This window comes from Scyliorhinus canicula, chromosome 15 (assembly GCF_902713615.1).
Source record: "Scyliorhinus canicula chromosome 15, sScyCan1.1, whole genome shotgun sequence".
NCBI lineage: Eukaryota > Metazoa > Chordata > Chondrichthyes > Carcharhiniformes > Scyliorhinidae > Scyliorhinus > Scyliorhinus canicula.
Window position 1 is genome coordinate 26,936,997 of NC_052160.1, and position 14,249 is coordinate 26,951,245.

At 50.2% G+C, this 14,249-nt stretch overlaps 1 protein-coding gene across 2 annotated transcripts in view; it reads left to right on the top strand.

The window, feature by feature from the left end:
* The first annotated feature begins 8,641 nt into the window (after positions 1 to 8,641).
* The window catches only part of srl (sarcalumenin), a 110,991-nt gene continuing 105,383 nt past the window's right edge, over positions 8,642 to 14,249 (top strand). For both annotated transcript variants that reach the window (XM_038820153.1, XM_038820154.1), the window contains exon 1: positions 8,642 to 8,730. In XM_038820153.1, coding sequence (XP_038676081.1) covers positions 8,673 to 8,730 — 58 coding nt within the window. In that variant the 5' untranslated portion in view covers positions 8,642 to 8,672. The remainder of the gene's footprint in view (positions 8,731 to 14,249) is intronic.

Sequence of the window (14,249 nt, forward strand, 5' to 3'; positions counted from 1 at the left end):
TCTGGGCCATGTGTGCACCAGGAGCCCAGGCGCCCTATTCCCTGGCCAGTTAGAGCACAGACAGTCAAAACTAGTAGCTGGGGCAGGCACATGGCGTCAGAGGAAAGCAGGAAGTTTATACTATGACACATAACCTGCTCAGCAACATTGGATTCAAAGTTAACAAGCTCCCTCAGTTTACAAATCTAATACCTGGAAAATTCACTGAAACTCAGTTGGGGAAAAAAACAGATGGGCAAGTTTTCCTCTCCTCCCAATTGTACTCTCTTATTCACGGCATTCCCAGCCTTTGGAAACAGTCCTGGCAGGAGGGGCTGTATGACGATGCACTGCTTGAGATGTTGCAAAATTTTATACAAGTTTCTTCCCAACATTCCCTCTTTCTGTCTCCGGCTGGGTGATGGATGCCATTCTTTATCTTTCAGCCCCAAGTGATTGTTAATGGGCTCTTCCAATGCAGGTGGTGTGACACCAATCCAACATTGCACACTTCCCAATGGTCACTGGGTGGTAATCCTGGCTGATTCACTTTCCTATCCTGTCTCTGCTGTAGGGGTCATGAACTTTATTAATCGCTATGATTGGGTAACTTGGAACAGATCAGCAATCAAACCAAGGACAATCCTCATCTTTACTGCTCACTAAAGCACTGTCTTTTGTTTACTGAACGCGTCTGAGTTTAGTTCCTTTAATTTAATTCTGGGTATGTTATTGCATTAATGCCCCACCATCACACACACACACACCCCACCCACAACGTCAAATCCCTTAATTAGATTCCAACATGCAACTCACTTCTCGGTAACCTTTATTCCATATATAGGGAACAATCCAACGGAAAAGTTTCTAAGTGTCATTTGTGGCAGGTTATATTGGGGGTTTCCCTCCAGCTCTCTCAGCAAGTTTGCCACTGCTACCTAACCACACTTAAACACTTTTTTAGGCACTGGGGAGTTTCTCCCCAGTCAAGCCCAAACTTAGGGCGCGATTAAACAGAAAACCTTCTAAGTGTCAATTGTGGCAGGTTTTGCTGGGAGTTTACTGCTGGCTCTGCCAGCGAGTTCCCCACCGCTATCTTAAGAGATATTTAGGGTGGGATTTAACTAAATGGGAACAAAGTCCCATAATGAGTGCACTTAGCTGCGTGTTTTCTGGCACTTGCTTTAGCTAAGCGGCCTCAGTGGGGAACGCGCGGCCGAGCCTGCACATAGTCCCATTTGGTGCACTGAGAAACTCTGCTCTCTGGAACTCCTCAGTATAGTGAGAGATCAGGACGCCATTTAGAAATGGTGTCCCAATCTTTGGAGTCCCCGAACCGACCTCCACCGAGGCACAATGGGAGGGTCCCCAACACCCACGCAGGGCACTTCCAGCCAGATCGCCATTGTGCAAGAAATGCCAGCGTGGCACTTCTGCCAGTTGGCAGTGCCAGGCTATCATCCTTCCCAAAGGGCATGCACCTGGGGGCCTCCGATCCCCTGGAAGATCCCGAGTCCCATTCCATCTGGTCTCCATTTATGGAGATCAGTACTGAGTGTTGCTTGCCCGAGATTTCCGAGGCGAAGGTGATAGATCCCACGCCGCCTCGGGTACCTCCGGAATTTGCACATTAAAGTGAGACTAGCCGTCTTGCTTTAATACGCAGATTTGCTAAAAAGTAATTCCCCCCCCCCCACAACGAAGGGGACTTCCATCACAATATCTGGCGAGATTGCACTAGATCTCGTGATCTGGGTAGATCCCGAGAATGGAGTCTCCTGGCTTCTATCGGCCACACTGCACCGTGGCATGCTGCTTCTTCGGCACTGCCTGGTGGTAAACTGGCACCCATAGTCACGTTTTTGGGCCCTGGGGAGTTTCTCACCTTTAGCCCACACATAGGGCGCGATTCTCCAGCCTCGTTGCGCTCTCGCTCAAGCGTAATGAGGCCAGTGAATAGCGGGAGAGACCAAAAATGAGATCCGCGTCAAACAGTTTGCGGTGCAACTGGCCTGCTCCCATGGGCAAAATCGGGGTCTCGCTGTAGCATAGCGAGAAACCAATTATCACCACTTAAGCCCCATTTCCATACAATCACCAAGAGCAATCCCATATCCAACGGCCTCCTGTCATTCAGCTGCCTTCCCAGCAAGTGCTCATGCTGGAGCTGATTAGTATTCCTGAAAAACGTGAACCTGGCGGAAGGGCTTCTGTGGGGAGCCGAGGAGGTGAGTAGCCATCTTTGCTCACAGGCAAAGAGCCCAGGGGGTGCTGGGCTTGCCATCCCAGTACTCGGTGGAGTGTGGGGGACACCCTGCCGGGGGGCAATTAGGAGGCAATCGCATGCGGCACCACCATGCCAACTCCTGGATCATGTGTAACCATTCCGGGGGCATCCCTTGTCCCTACCCGTCCACCCCACTGATCACTCAACCCCCATTGTCCCACCCCACCAATCACTCAGCGCCTCTGGTCGTGTGGCTGAAGACTATTGCTAAAAGAGAATTGGCAATCGTGGTAAAGTGAGCACTTCATACATGCCAAGTGGATTCCCGTGGGTGGGCGGGCCATGTAGCATGTGGGAGTCATTGCCTAGAATCCCAATCACACCTTAATGCCTGGACACTGTGCTTGAACACTGCGGGAGGCAACACCACACACGCAACATCCGAAAACCCAGGGGATGAGACACACCTCCGGGGACATATCCAGAGCCAGAAGGTGGATGAGCACCGCTGGGGGATGCCTGGAGAGATGGGCAAAGCGTCCGGGGGTCAGCTTGCATTGCAGAAGAAAATGACAGAAGTATCATAATGGTTGTGCAACAAGTTGTTTAATGTGCTGTACAATACCCCACTCCCGATGGTGGGCCGGAAGGCCCCGGCTCACTTGTCGGCAGCACATGTACAGCCGTGCCGGCCAGTCCTGTGTGCTGACTGCGAGACGTGACCTCAGCAAAGGATGGAACTCGGGGGAGCTGGTGGCCACTGTCGCCACTCTATGGGACGGGTCCGGCCTGGCACCCAGCGCCCCCTTCTCCTGATTGGTGCCCATAGGGCCCTGGGGTTCACCTTAGATTAGAAGAGCAGCTGGCTCGAGCCCCAGCTGCCCCTGCATCGTCTGGCTCTGTTAGCCCTGGCGGTTCCCCATGGTCCGCACCATGGAGTCGACGCCCTCAGCAATGCTCCTCAGTGACTGGGACGTGCTCTGCAGTGCCTCGGCCATGCCCACCTGTGACTGGGCCAAGCTCCGCAGTGCCTCAGCCATGCCCATCTGAGAGTGGATAAAAGCAAAATACTGAGGATGCTGGAATCTGAAATGAAAGGGAAAATGCTGGAAAATCTCAGCAAATCTGGCAGCATCTGTAGGGAGAGAAAAGAGCCAACATTTCGAGTCCGATGACTCTTTATCAAAGCTTTTCCCTTTCGGTTCATCCTCTGATGTTAGTTTCCCTGCTGTTTGACCTTTCACATCTTTTGTTCTCTCTGGGGACTGCCATTAGCACTCTTTCCCAGGGCCGGCTCAAGGCACCGGCAACTCGGGCAGTCGCCCGGGGCGCCATGTGCTAGGGGGCGCCAGAGACTCGGGTCCCGCGCATGCGCAGTTGGGCCGGTGCCAACCAGCGCATGCGCGGTGGCCGCCCTCCCCCAGGGCTGCCCCCCCCCCGGTCCGCCCCCCCCCCCACTCGGTCCCCCCCCGCCCCCCGCCCCCCCTCGGGTCCACCCCCCCTCGGGTCCGCCCCCCCCCGGGTCCGCCCCCCACCCCCCCTCGGGTCCGCCCCCCCGCGGGTCCGCCCCCCCGCCCCTCCTTGGCCCCGCCCCTCCTCGGCCCCGCCCCTCCTCGGCCACGCCTCTCCCACCCCCCCCCCCCCAGGGCGCCAGCACCCCTAGGGCCGGCGCTGCTCTTTCCCCTTGGTATCTGTGGCCATTAGCACCCGGTCTCCCTGGGTTTCTGTGGCTATGGCTCATCTTTCATTCTCACTCCACAGTATAAATATTTCCCACTTTCTCTGTCTGTTAGCTTTGACAAAGAGTCATCGGACTCGAAACGTTAGCTCTTTTCTCTCCCTACAGATGCTGCCAGACTTGCTGAGATTTTCCAGCATTTTCTGTTTCATCTGAGAGAGGGGCGTGTCCCGCAGAACCTCAGCAAGGTCAGCCTGGAGCTGGGTGACATCCGCCAGCGAGGCAAACATTCTGCCGAGGCCCTCAGCCATGGCCGTCACCGACTGAGCGACGCCTTGGACACCTTCACTCATGGTGCCGACGTCGTGCACCAGGCTTTCCATTGTGGTCGCCACCCTTGTAGTGCTGGCCTCAGTGCCACTCATTGCCAGTGCCATCTCTGTGTCTGTAGACTTTGGGACTCCTCCAAGAGGCTATGGATCTGCTGGAGTGAGGCTGATATCTCCCGTTGAACGTTCCAGCTGTTCCCTATGGTCTCAGTCAGCTCCGGGTAACCCACTTCCAGATGCTCTTCATCAGGCTGGAACCCACCTGGGACCTGAGATTTAGCAGCCCTCCGACTGCTGTCTCGCCTGGAGGTTTCTGCCTCTACCTGATGTACATAACCAGCAGTGTGGTGCTCACCAGATTGTGCCGCAGAAGCCTGACCACTAACATTTCCCACCGATGTGCGTGTATCTGCGCTGGTGGAGGGTGTGGATGACAGCTGTGCCGCAACCACTGTGGCATCTTTGGAGCTCTCCTCTGAAATGTTCTCCTTGGAGTCAGGAGAGGGGGCCACCCAGAATGGGCCGTCGCCGTCGGCTGGAGGACCTGCAGGAGAATGGACATGTGGTCAGTGGTCCAATCGTTACTCACGTTTGACAGGATCCCCAGGTGGAGAGCGGTGGTTCCTCACCTCTATGCGTCCGCCAGCCTCTGCGTGGGTGACCAATCTGTCCTCGGCGACCCCGGTCACCCCCCAGGCCCGCTCCCTGAAGGAGGTAATAACTCTCACGCCTGGCACCCCACTACCAGTCTGGGCCCTCTCCTGCCAATTATGGGAGTGCTTTTCCTGAGGAGACACAGAGAGGGCATCGTTAGCCACACACGTGGTTCACAGTTGTGACGAGGGGGGGGGTGAAGGTAGGGTCGGGATGGAGGGAGGGTTGAAGGGGTAGGTATGGGAGGGTTGAAGGGGGACGGGGTGGAGGGAGGGTTCGGGGTCACCTGGGGGGATGGATGCTCCCTTGACTGGGGCGGGGGGGGGCCTTGGTGTCTACTCGCACGTGCTGCCCAGTGTAGGTTGTTGACCGTCTTCCGGCACTGGAGTCCTCCTGGTCACACTCCACGAGCTGACTGCTGCTGCCACCTCGTCCCAGGCAGCACTGGCAGCCTTGTGTGTCACCATCCGGGACCTTCGGGGGAACAGGACATCCCTCCTGAACTCTGCCGTGTCCAGGTGCCTCCCCAGGACAGTATCCCCGAATCTTGAAGCTGGTCCCCTCAGCGCCATTGTTGCGAGCTGGCTGGGGTTGGCCGAACAATTGAGCCTAAGCGTTGCTTGACCTTGTTAGTGGGGCCGCGAGCACGGTGCCAACGAATTAGCTGGCGAGCCGTCAGTTTTGGCGAGATGCCCGTGATACTTCGTTAAGTGGACCAATTACGTTGAAAAGCGTTGCCGGCCTCGCTGGGCAAAGTGCTGGGAAACTCGCGGCAAATCCCGCTCGCTAGCACACTTAGAAATTTTTCCAGAGGATCGTGCACACATAATTACTGGGGAGCTGAACTCAGAGACCGGGCAGCCATGTTGAAACGGTGCCCCAATCTCTAAGTGAGCTTGTGGGTTCCCTACTCTCCACGCATGGGCATTGTCATCCCCACACACCTGAGTATCACCCTACAACCCGTCAAGTGAGGACATCCTGCTGTGGGGCCCTTGGGGACCCTCCTCTTCAGGCTCCCTGTGCCATCTAACAGGCCCCTCACCCTTCAACTACCCAGAGGCCCCTATTTACCTGCCTTGCACCCCATCCACCCTCCTTTCACGGGCATGGCCCCCCTCTGGCCCTGACCCATGGCAGTGCCACCCTGGCAGTTCTCATGTCAGATTGGCTGTGCCACCCAGACAGGTTGGCAGTGCCAAGGTACCCCTGTTGAAGGGGGAGAGCCAGGTGGTGACCCAGCTCCATCCCTGGCCACCCAGTTGGCCTGGGAGACCTCCTCCCGGGTGCCGTTCTGGTCTATGTGTGTGTGGACCAGTACTGAACGGTGCTCGGCTACGGTCTCCCTGGGGAGGCCGGGAGATAATGGGTAAGCTTACCCAAATAGCGTTTAAAACCTACTTAGGTGCGTGCCATTTGGTCACGCCCTTTTTGGATGGGGTTCTGATTCCGAAGCCTTGCGCGATCTACCCAGATCTCGCAAGTCATAAAGGCTGCCGGGAAGTCCACGAGGTGACTCGCCCAGGATCTACCGGCCATGCCGTGCTTGTGTGCAACGTGGCCGGTAGATTTCGGCCTTAGAATTATTTTCAGCACTGGGGTGCTGAACCCGCTGGCCACAGCGGCTCTTCAGAAATTGGCCACCAGTTTGAAAGGGTATCCTGATCTCTAAATGGGCTTGTGGGCCCCCTGCACCCATGGGGGATGTCATCCCCACACACATGGGCATTGCCACACAACCCCCCTCCCCCCAGTGATGGCACCCTGCTATGGGATCACTGAGGGCCGCCCTGTCAGGCCTCCCATACCCCCTTTCAGGTCTCCCATTCCAGGACCCCCACCCTTCAACTCCCCAACCTTTCAGAGGCCTCTTCATACCCCTCCTCCACCCTCCTTTCATGGGTACAGCCCCATCAGGTCCTTACCCTTGGCAGTGCCAAGTTACTCACATTCCAGGGGGAGGGCCTGGGGTCTTCCAGCCCTATTCCAGACCACCCGGGGCAACCGATGGCCTGGAAGATGCTCCAGGTGCCATAACGCCCGGTCCACATTTGTGTGGACCAGTATTAATTGGCACTGGCATGACTGCTCGCTGGGGAACCAGTTAGATGATGGGAGGCTGATAAATAGGGGGTCCTTTCCGTTAATGGGATGAAGAACTGATTATAGATTTCTTGCCATGCTACGGTGGGATCAGGATCTCGGCAACGGGAGCGAGCCGGTTAGATCAGAAACCGAACGGCAACTAGCGCAGTTCCCAATTTCGGACCCTCCCGTGATCTAACTGGCTCGCTAGGTTTCGCGCCTGGCACAACGCAGCTGTTAAATTATGCCCATTAACCATATTGAACCTCTGATAGAGATATGGGGCTGGATTCTCCGTTTTTGGGACTAAGTCCCCACACCGTCATGTAAACTGTGGTCTTTTACATCAGGAAAACTGGCATCAAAAGGCCTCAGATTCACCGTTTTACTGGGGGCTAGCGCAGCCATCATAGAGCTCGCAGCTCTAGCTGCTGATACAGCCCCCAGCACTTCCGGGTCAGAGGCCGTGCATGCATACGGCAGCGGCCTACAGCGGCCGTGCCGTGCTCCATGGCGGACTCAGCCCGCAGTCCTGGACCGGCAAAATAGTGCCCCTCATCGGCTTGCAGACCTGGACCGTCAAAATAATGCCCCACATCGGCTCGCGGACCTGTACCGGCAAAATAGTGCCCACATCGGCCACTAGCACGCCCCGGACTGCCCGCCCACATTGCCCGCAGCCTCGAATGAAGCCCCCCCCTGCCTGCCGATTAGCCCTCCCCCGACTCTGGCGCCCCCGGACGAGTCCCACGCCGTCGGGAATTCGGCCGGTCAGCAACAGAGCATCATGGGCCGGGCCATGTGAGAGAAAGAAATAGTAACTGTGGAAGACATAGAAAGAGTATTCCACCTGAGCTTGTGGAAGACATAGAAAGAGTATTCCACCTGAGCTTGTGGAAGACATAGAAAGAGTATTCCACCTGAGCTTGTGGAAGACATAGAAAGAGTATTCCACCTGAGCTTGCATCCCCTGCCCTGTCCCAATAACCGCTACACTTAACCTACGCATCTTTTTTTTTAATCGGAGGGGCAATATAGCATAGCCAATCCACCTAACCTGCACATCTTTGGACTGTGGGAGGAAACCCACACAGACACAGGGAGAACATGCAAACTCCACATAGATAGTGACCTGATGCTGGAATTGAACCCGGGTCTCTGGCGCTGGGAGGCAGCAGTGCTAACCACTGTGCTGCCGTGCCGCCTGCTGTGCAGTGATGTAAAGAAGATACATTGAGGCAGTTCAAAATTTGACAAGGTCACAAATGTTTAATTATCCACCAAAAATATTTAAATATTTCATACAAGTACAATTATGTGGAAATTGTGATTTTGCACCAATATGTTCCTCGTTCTTAGGAAGTTCCCTTGTTCAATGTTTTAAAGGTATTTAAAATAATATTTGTTCAAGTCAGATAGACCACGTTGCATGCTCAGATGGAAGTATAGTTTCTGCGTTCTAATAATTGAAGCTGAAGGATATACAGGGTAGTTTTAATAAACTTTCACAATCAAAGCTTCCAGCGCTGGCTTGTGCACTGACCAGAGAACATAAAACAACAGCTGATGTTGGTCAATTCTGTTCACAAATTTCACACTGAATGGCAATTGTCATCTTGGTCTCTTGACCTTTGATTCCGCCTTTTAAGGTCACCCTCTGACCTCCGACCTTCTCCCCTATATATTACTGCTCACTGACAGGTTGCTCCTGACAGTCAAAATGAAGGGACTGGTCTCATTCAGTATCTTCCTCTCTCTGCTCGTCTTTGTGATAGCAGGTAAGTCCCTCTTTTTAACTCGTTGGTAGGTTGACAGCATTACCTGAGCTTGCTTCATTTCTTTTCTGCATTGTGACTTAACGTCATAGTATCCGCAAACGGGAGACTTAAAAAATTACTTCAATGAAGAGTCTGGGTCCAGAGGCTAACCAGCAGAGTGAAGAACAGCTGCTGGAAGTATCAGCCAGCAAGAAACTGGTTCTGTAAAAACACATTTAGGAGGGGTGGGTGCTGAAATCTTTAAAGCATAGCTTGGTATTGCAGCCTAAGCTCGAGGGTTTGGGAATTAAAAGCTTTTTTCGTGTCCAACCCCTCTGCTTAAATGGTGCCAGGCTGCAAAAGTGTGACGGGAGCGCTTGTGAGATTAGAAAAAGAAAAGATTGAGTTAACTGTCGTTCTTGACCATGCTGAGTAGAACTTTAAAAAGGCTGTTTTTTCCACTATGCTGCAGTAAATTTAAAAGTAATTTTTTTGTGAAGTGAGAGGGGAGGGGTTTGTTCGAGTTACCCTTGTGCGCCCTTGGGTTAATTTGATCCAGCAATTCTGCTGTTCGTGTCCGAGTATTCTGGGTTAGTGAAAAGGAACTAAGTATGGAAATGGCTTTGTAACTGGACACCAGCCCTGGTTGATTGCCTCACTCTGCCAGCAGCAGTTGTTGGCTCCATGTGCTTCACACAGATTTATCCCATCTTCCTGACCATTTAAGGACATCTTTTATTTTTCAAAAGAATTGAAATGTTTTGAACAACAGAATCCAGTGTGCCCCCCTTGACCAGTTGTGATACAGCTTCACCAGCCCATGTGAGTGTTGGAGACTCCTTTTAGGAATTCCAGCTTTTAGCTATTCCACTTTTCCTTCTCTATGAAACTACTTGGCAGTTGCTGGATTGGGTTGGTGTTAGAATTCCCAACACCTGCTTCATTCAATTGACTGGTTCCACCAGACTATCATACAGCACATTCAGCTTGTGAGAAACACAAATATGTATGTCTTTAAATTTTCTGGATTTCAAGATATTCTAAAACTCTTTGCAGCCAATGAAGTATTGTTTGAAGTGAAGACATTGTTCTAATGTGGTAAATACTAGTCATGTTTTACAGAGCAAGCTCCCACAAACAGCAACGTGATACAGAGCAGATAACTTGTTTTAATGATGATGGATAAATATTGAAGTGTTTTTTTTGTCTACCTGAAAGGGTGATGTACTATCAATTATGACAGACAAGAGTAGAGAGTAATCGAGGCTTTATTAAGCAGAGATGTAGTGCCTCCTGCAGCTGCTAATGGTAGCAACTCGGTGTGCACACACATTTATACTCCGCCTATTGGGCGGAACCAAAAGGCAGGGATCTACCCCTGTACCTGTAGTACAGGAGCCTTACTGTATTACCTCTAATACACGTATTATACAAACAGTGGTGACTACCACAAAGGGCAGACAAGGTCTCGGTTTCAAAAACAGCATTTCCGACAGTGTAGTGCTCCTTCAGTACTGCCCTTCTAACAGGGCAGATTTCCCTCATTATTGAGACTTTGACAATGTAGTGTTCCCTCAGCACTGACACTCTCTCTGTGATGTTCCCTCAATATTGCCCCTTCAAAAATGCAACACGCTCTCAGTACAGCACTGGGACAGTTAGCTTGGATTTTGCACTCAAACCTTTGGTGTACGTTTGGTGACTTGGATTACCAAACGTGTCAGAATGAACAGATTGGGAACTAAGTGGTTGAGGTAAATGCAGCAAATATTTCTAAATGAATCAACAAAATAAAAATCAACTCTTTATGAAATATGAATGTGTTGCATTGTTTGAGGCCCGCGGCCTACTTATTGCCCAGAAGACCACAGTGGGGTCCCAAGTGCTGTTGGTGCCTTCATGCCTTATGTGTCAGTCTCGTTAATGGAGAAAATCCCTGTAATTCACCTGCAGCTGCACTTTTCAAAGAGCCTACAAAAAAATGGCAGGCCTACATTGTTGGGCAGCTCTCTTTCCCATACAATCCTAATTTTTCATTGCTGGATATCATGAGCCTTAATCTTGTATTCATGAAATGAGTCTTTTCTTCCACCAAGACAATTTTAAAACAACAAAAGTTGCCACAGTTCTAGAGGAGCCAAGGGCACAGCTAATCTCCAACACATAACCTGCCTGGATACCATTATTTGTTAACTCCACTAATTGTATATTGGGGAAACGATGAATCTTAGCCAGTCTTCCCAATAAAACAGATTTATTTCTAAGACTACAAAGTCAGGACACTGATTCTTCCAATTCATGTTTCTGTTCCTGCCCCTCTTCCTGCCCCTCTTCCTGCCCCTGCCCCTGCCCTCCCCCTTACTCCTCACCCCCAACAGACATTGTGAACTGTTTTTTATACGCTTGTAATTAATTATTCCCCTATTGGGGACAAGAGCTCTTAATTACCAATTCAAAGCATGTACTCTATTGCAGCCCAATGTCAACATTAACATATTAGCTCCCTCCACGTTGGCTGTTTTATAATCAAATCCAAATTATCATAGGCAGAGCTTGCCATATGACTTCTCCCTGCCTGTGGAACTCTCACCCCAGATGGTGTCATTGTCTGGAATTCAGGAGAGTGATTTCATGATCCTGTTCTCCCAGTGAAAAGCCATGTTCACTGGGAGCACAGGACAAATCATTGGGTTTGACTGTTGTGGTCCTATGCCTCCTTGAATCCAATGAGAATGGTTCCTTGATGGGAGTGTGAAATGCGGTGCATTAACCTGCAGGGATATCTGCGAACTGCAGCAACATTCAGGCTCAAATTTGTGAATTATCTGTCCTTTTGATAGCTGGGGTGGATTTCTGTTATCAATGAGTTGTGTGCCTCAAAGCCATTGGTACAAGCTTGAGGGACTGGACCATCGAATTTACAGTGCAGAAGAAGGCCTTTCGGCCCATCAAGTCTGCACCGGCCCTTGGAAAGAACACTACTTTTTAAAAAATATTTTTTTATTCCTTTATCAGAGTTCCAAAGCTCAGGGTGGTCAGGGGCAAACCCCTTATCCAGCTCCTTGCCTGCTCCAAAAACCAATTCAAATTGATTCCAATTCATGGTCTCCACAAGAGAGACACATCAGATCCAGGCATTTCACCTGACCTCACGCTCAATCTCAGCCAAAAGGCCAAGAAGTGATGAAAGAGCGCCCTACTTAGGACCATGCCTCCACCCTATCCCCGTAACCCCACCTAACCCTTTGGACAATAAGGGACAATTTAGCATGGCCAATCCATCTACCCTGTGCATCTTTGGACTGTGGGAGGAAATCGGAGCACTTGGAGGAGATCCACGCAGACATGGGGAGAAAGTGCAAACTCCACACAGTCACCCGAGGCCGGAATTGAACCCAGGTCCCTAGAGCTGTGAGACTGCAGTGCTAACCACTGTGCCACCACCAGGCCTCCTTCTGCACTGTAAATTCTATGGTCCAGTCCCTCAAGCTTGTACCAATGGCTTTGAGGCACACAACTCATTGATAACAGAAATCCACCCCAGCTATCAAAAGAACAGAATTTACAATTTTGAGGCTGAATGTTGCTGCAGTTCGCAGATATCCCTGCAGCCCATAATAACCTACTCCTGTTCCTACGTTCCATTTAACTGTACAGGCAGCAGTTTATACCCATTGATGAGGGGAAAATCAAAATGAAATCAAGTTCAATACCACAAAAAGGCCAATGTTGAATCCTAAAAACCCTAAGGAAACTGTTCAGTACATTATGCCTGTGCCAGCTCTCTTAAGTTATCCACTTGGTCACATTCCACTGAGCTTTGCCCACATCATTTTGAATTTTACTTTTCTAAGATTTATTTGCTTTCCCACTAAAATTTATGATAGATGTTTAGCTTCTCATTGTTTGTAGTTGAGCATTCCATAATGTAAGATTCAATGTAAAGCAAACTCTAACCTCTCCATTTGTTCTTTTAATGATTTTTAATTGACGCCTTCCAGTTGAGTGACAAACTGATAAATGGAAATAGTTATCCCCAATTTACTTATCAAATTCCTCTCATAATGTTTAGCACTTCTCTCAAATCTCCTCCTGTCAAGAGCCCAGTTTCTCTGGGATGTCCTCCTAGTCAAAGCCATTCATCCCTGGTATTATGTTAGTGAATCTTTCTGTACACAATCCATGATCTTGGGATTCTTCCAAAAGCAAGGCGCTCAAAATCAAACCCTTCTAACCATGGTCTAATCCATGATTTGTACAGCATGAGCATGTTATCTTTGGTTTGTTGCTCCATTTACCAAATGATAAAATCCAAGATTTAATTAGATATTTTTAAAAAGCCCTTTTTACACCTTTACTTCCTATTCTTAAAAAATCAGCGTGCCTCTGAACATAAAACATTTACAACTATATTTGCTTTTAAGCAATGAGGGGGCAGGGAGGAGGAGAGAGAGAGAGAGAGAGAGAGAGAGAGAGAGGACTCTCACTGAAGCCAATAGTGCTACTCTTAAGGGTGAACACATTGTATTCAAAATTTGACTCTTTCATTAAATAGAAATGTTGTTTACCTCTCCCGCCAAATTTAAAGAAACATGCTTTTTCTCAATCCTATGCTGGTGTTATAAGGATGCAAGTTACTTGGTTTCACGTTCAATTATAGGCTGCATAGCATTCTTCAAAATGCAGCTTCGATTGCTCCACTGTGCCATTTATTTTTTTCCATATGGCATACTGGCCGTTCTTGGGTGTTTCTGAGTGAGATTTGTACTGTATCAATAATAGTTCAGTTCCATAGGCCAATGCCTACTCAGAACTGGGCCAGAATGACAAACTCATTCCATATTCACACACTTGGAACATAGAACATAGAACAGTACAGCACAGAACAGGCCCTTCGGCCCTAATGTTGTGCCGAGCCATGATCACCCTACTCAAACCCACGTATCCACCCTATACCCGTAACCCAACAACCCCCCCCCCCCCCCCCCCCCCCCCTTAACCTTACTTTTATTAGGACACTACGGGCAATTTAGCATGGCCAATCCACCTAACCCGCACATCTTTGGACTGTGGGAGGAAACCGGAGCACCCGGAGGAAACCCACGCACACAGGGGGAGGACGTGCAGACTCCACACAGACAGTGACCCACCTGGGACCCTGGAGCTGTGAAGCATTTATGCTAACCACCATGCTACCCTGCTGCCTTTAAAGTCAGAAAACTGAGGAGACTTTGATCCTATTGGTCTTGGTTGAATTTAAGCCCAGGGAAGAAAGCTGAAAAGCTTGTGATAACCTCAGTCCCCATCCCAACTTTTTCTTATAATCCATTTAAAGGTGCACTGTCCACCATCTTGAATTAGACTCAGCTGATGATTCATTGTCATCACAGGACATTTACCAATGGTAAACGGAAATGATTGAGATAAATTATTTTTTATCATTATAGAATTTACAGCACAGAAGGGAGTCTTTGATTTGTAGCTAATCTTTGACTGAAGTGGAGGTAAAGGAACTAGTTAATAGAAAGAAAAGCATCCAG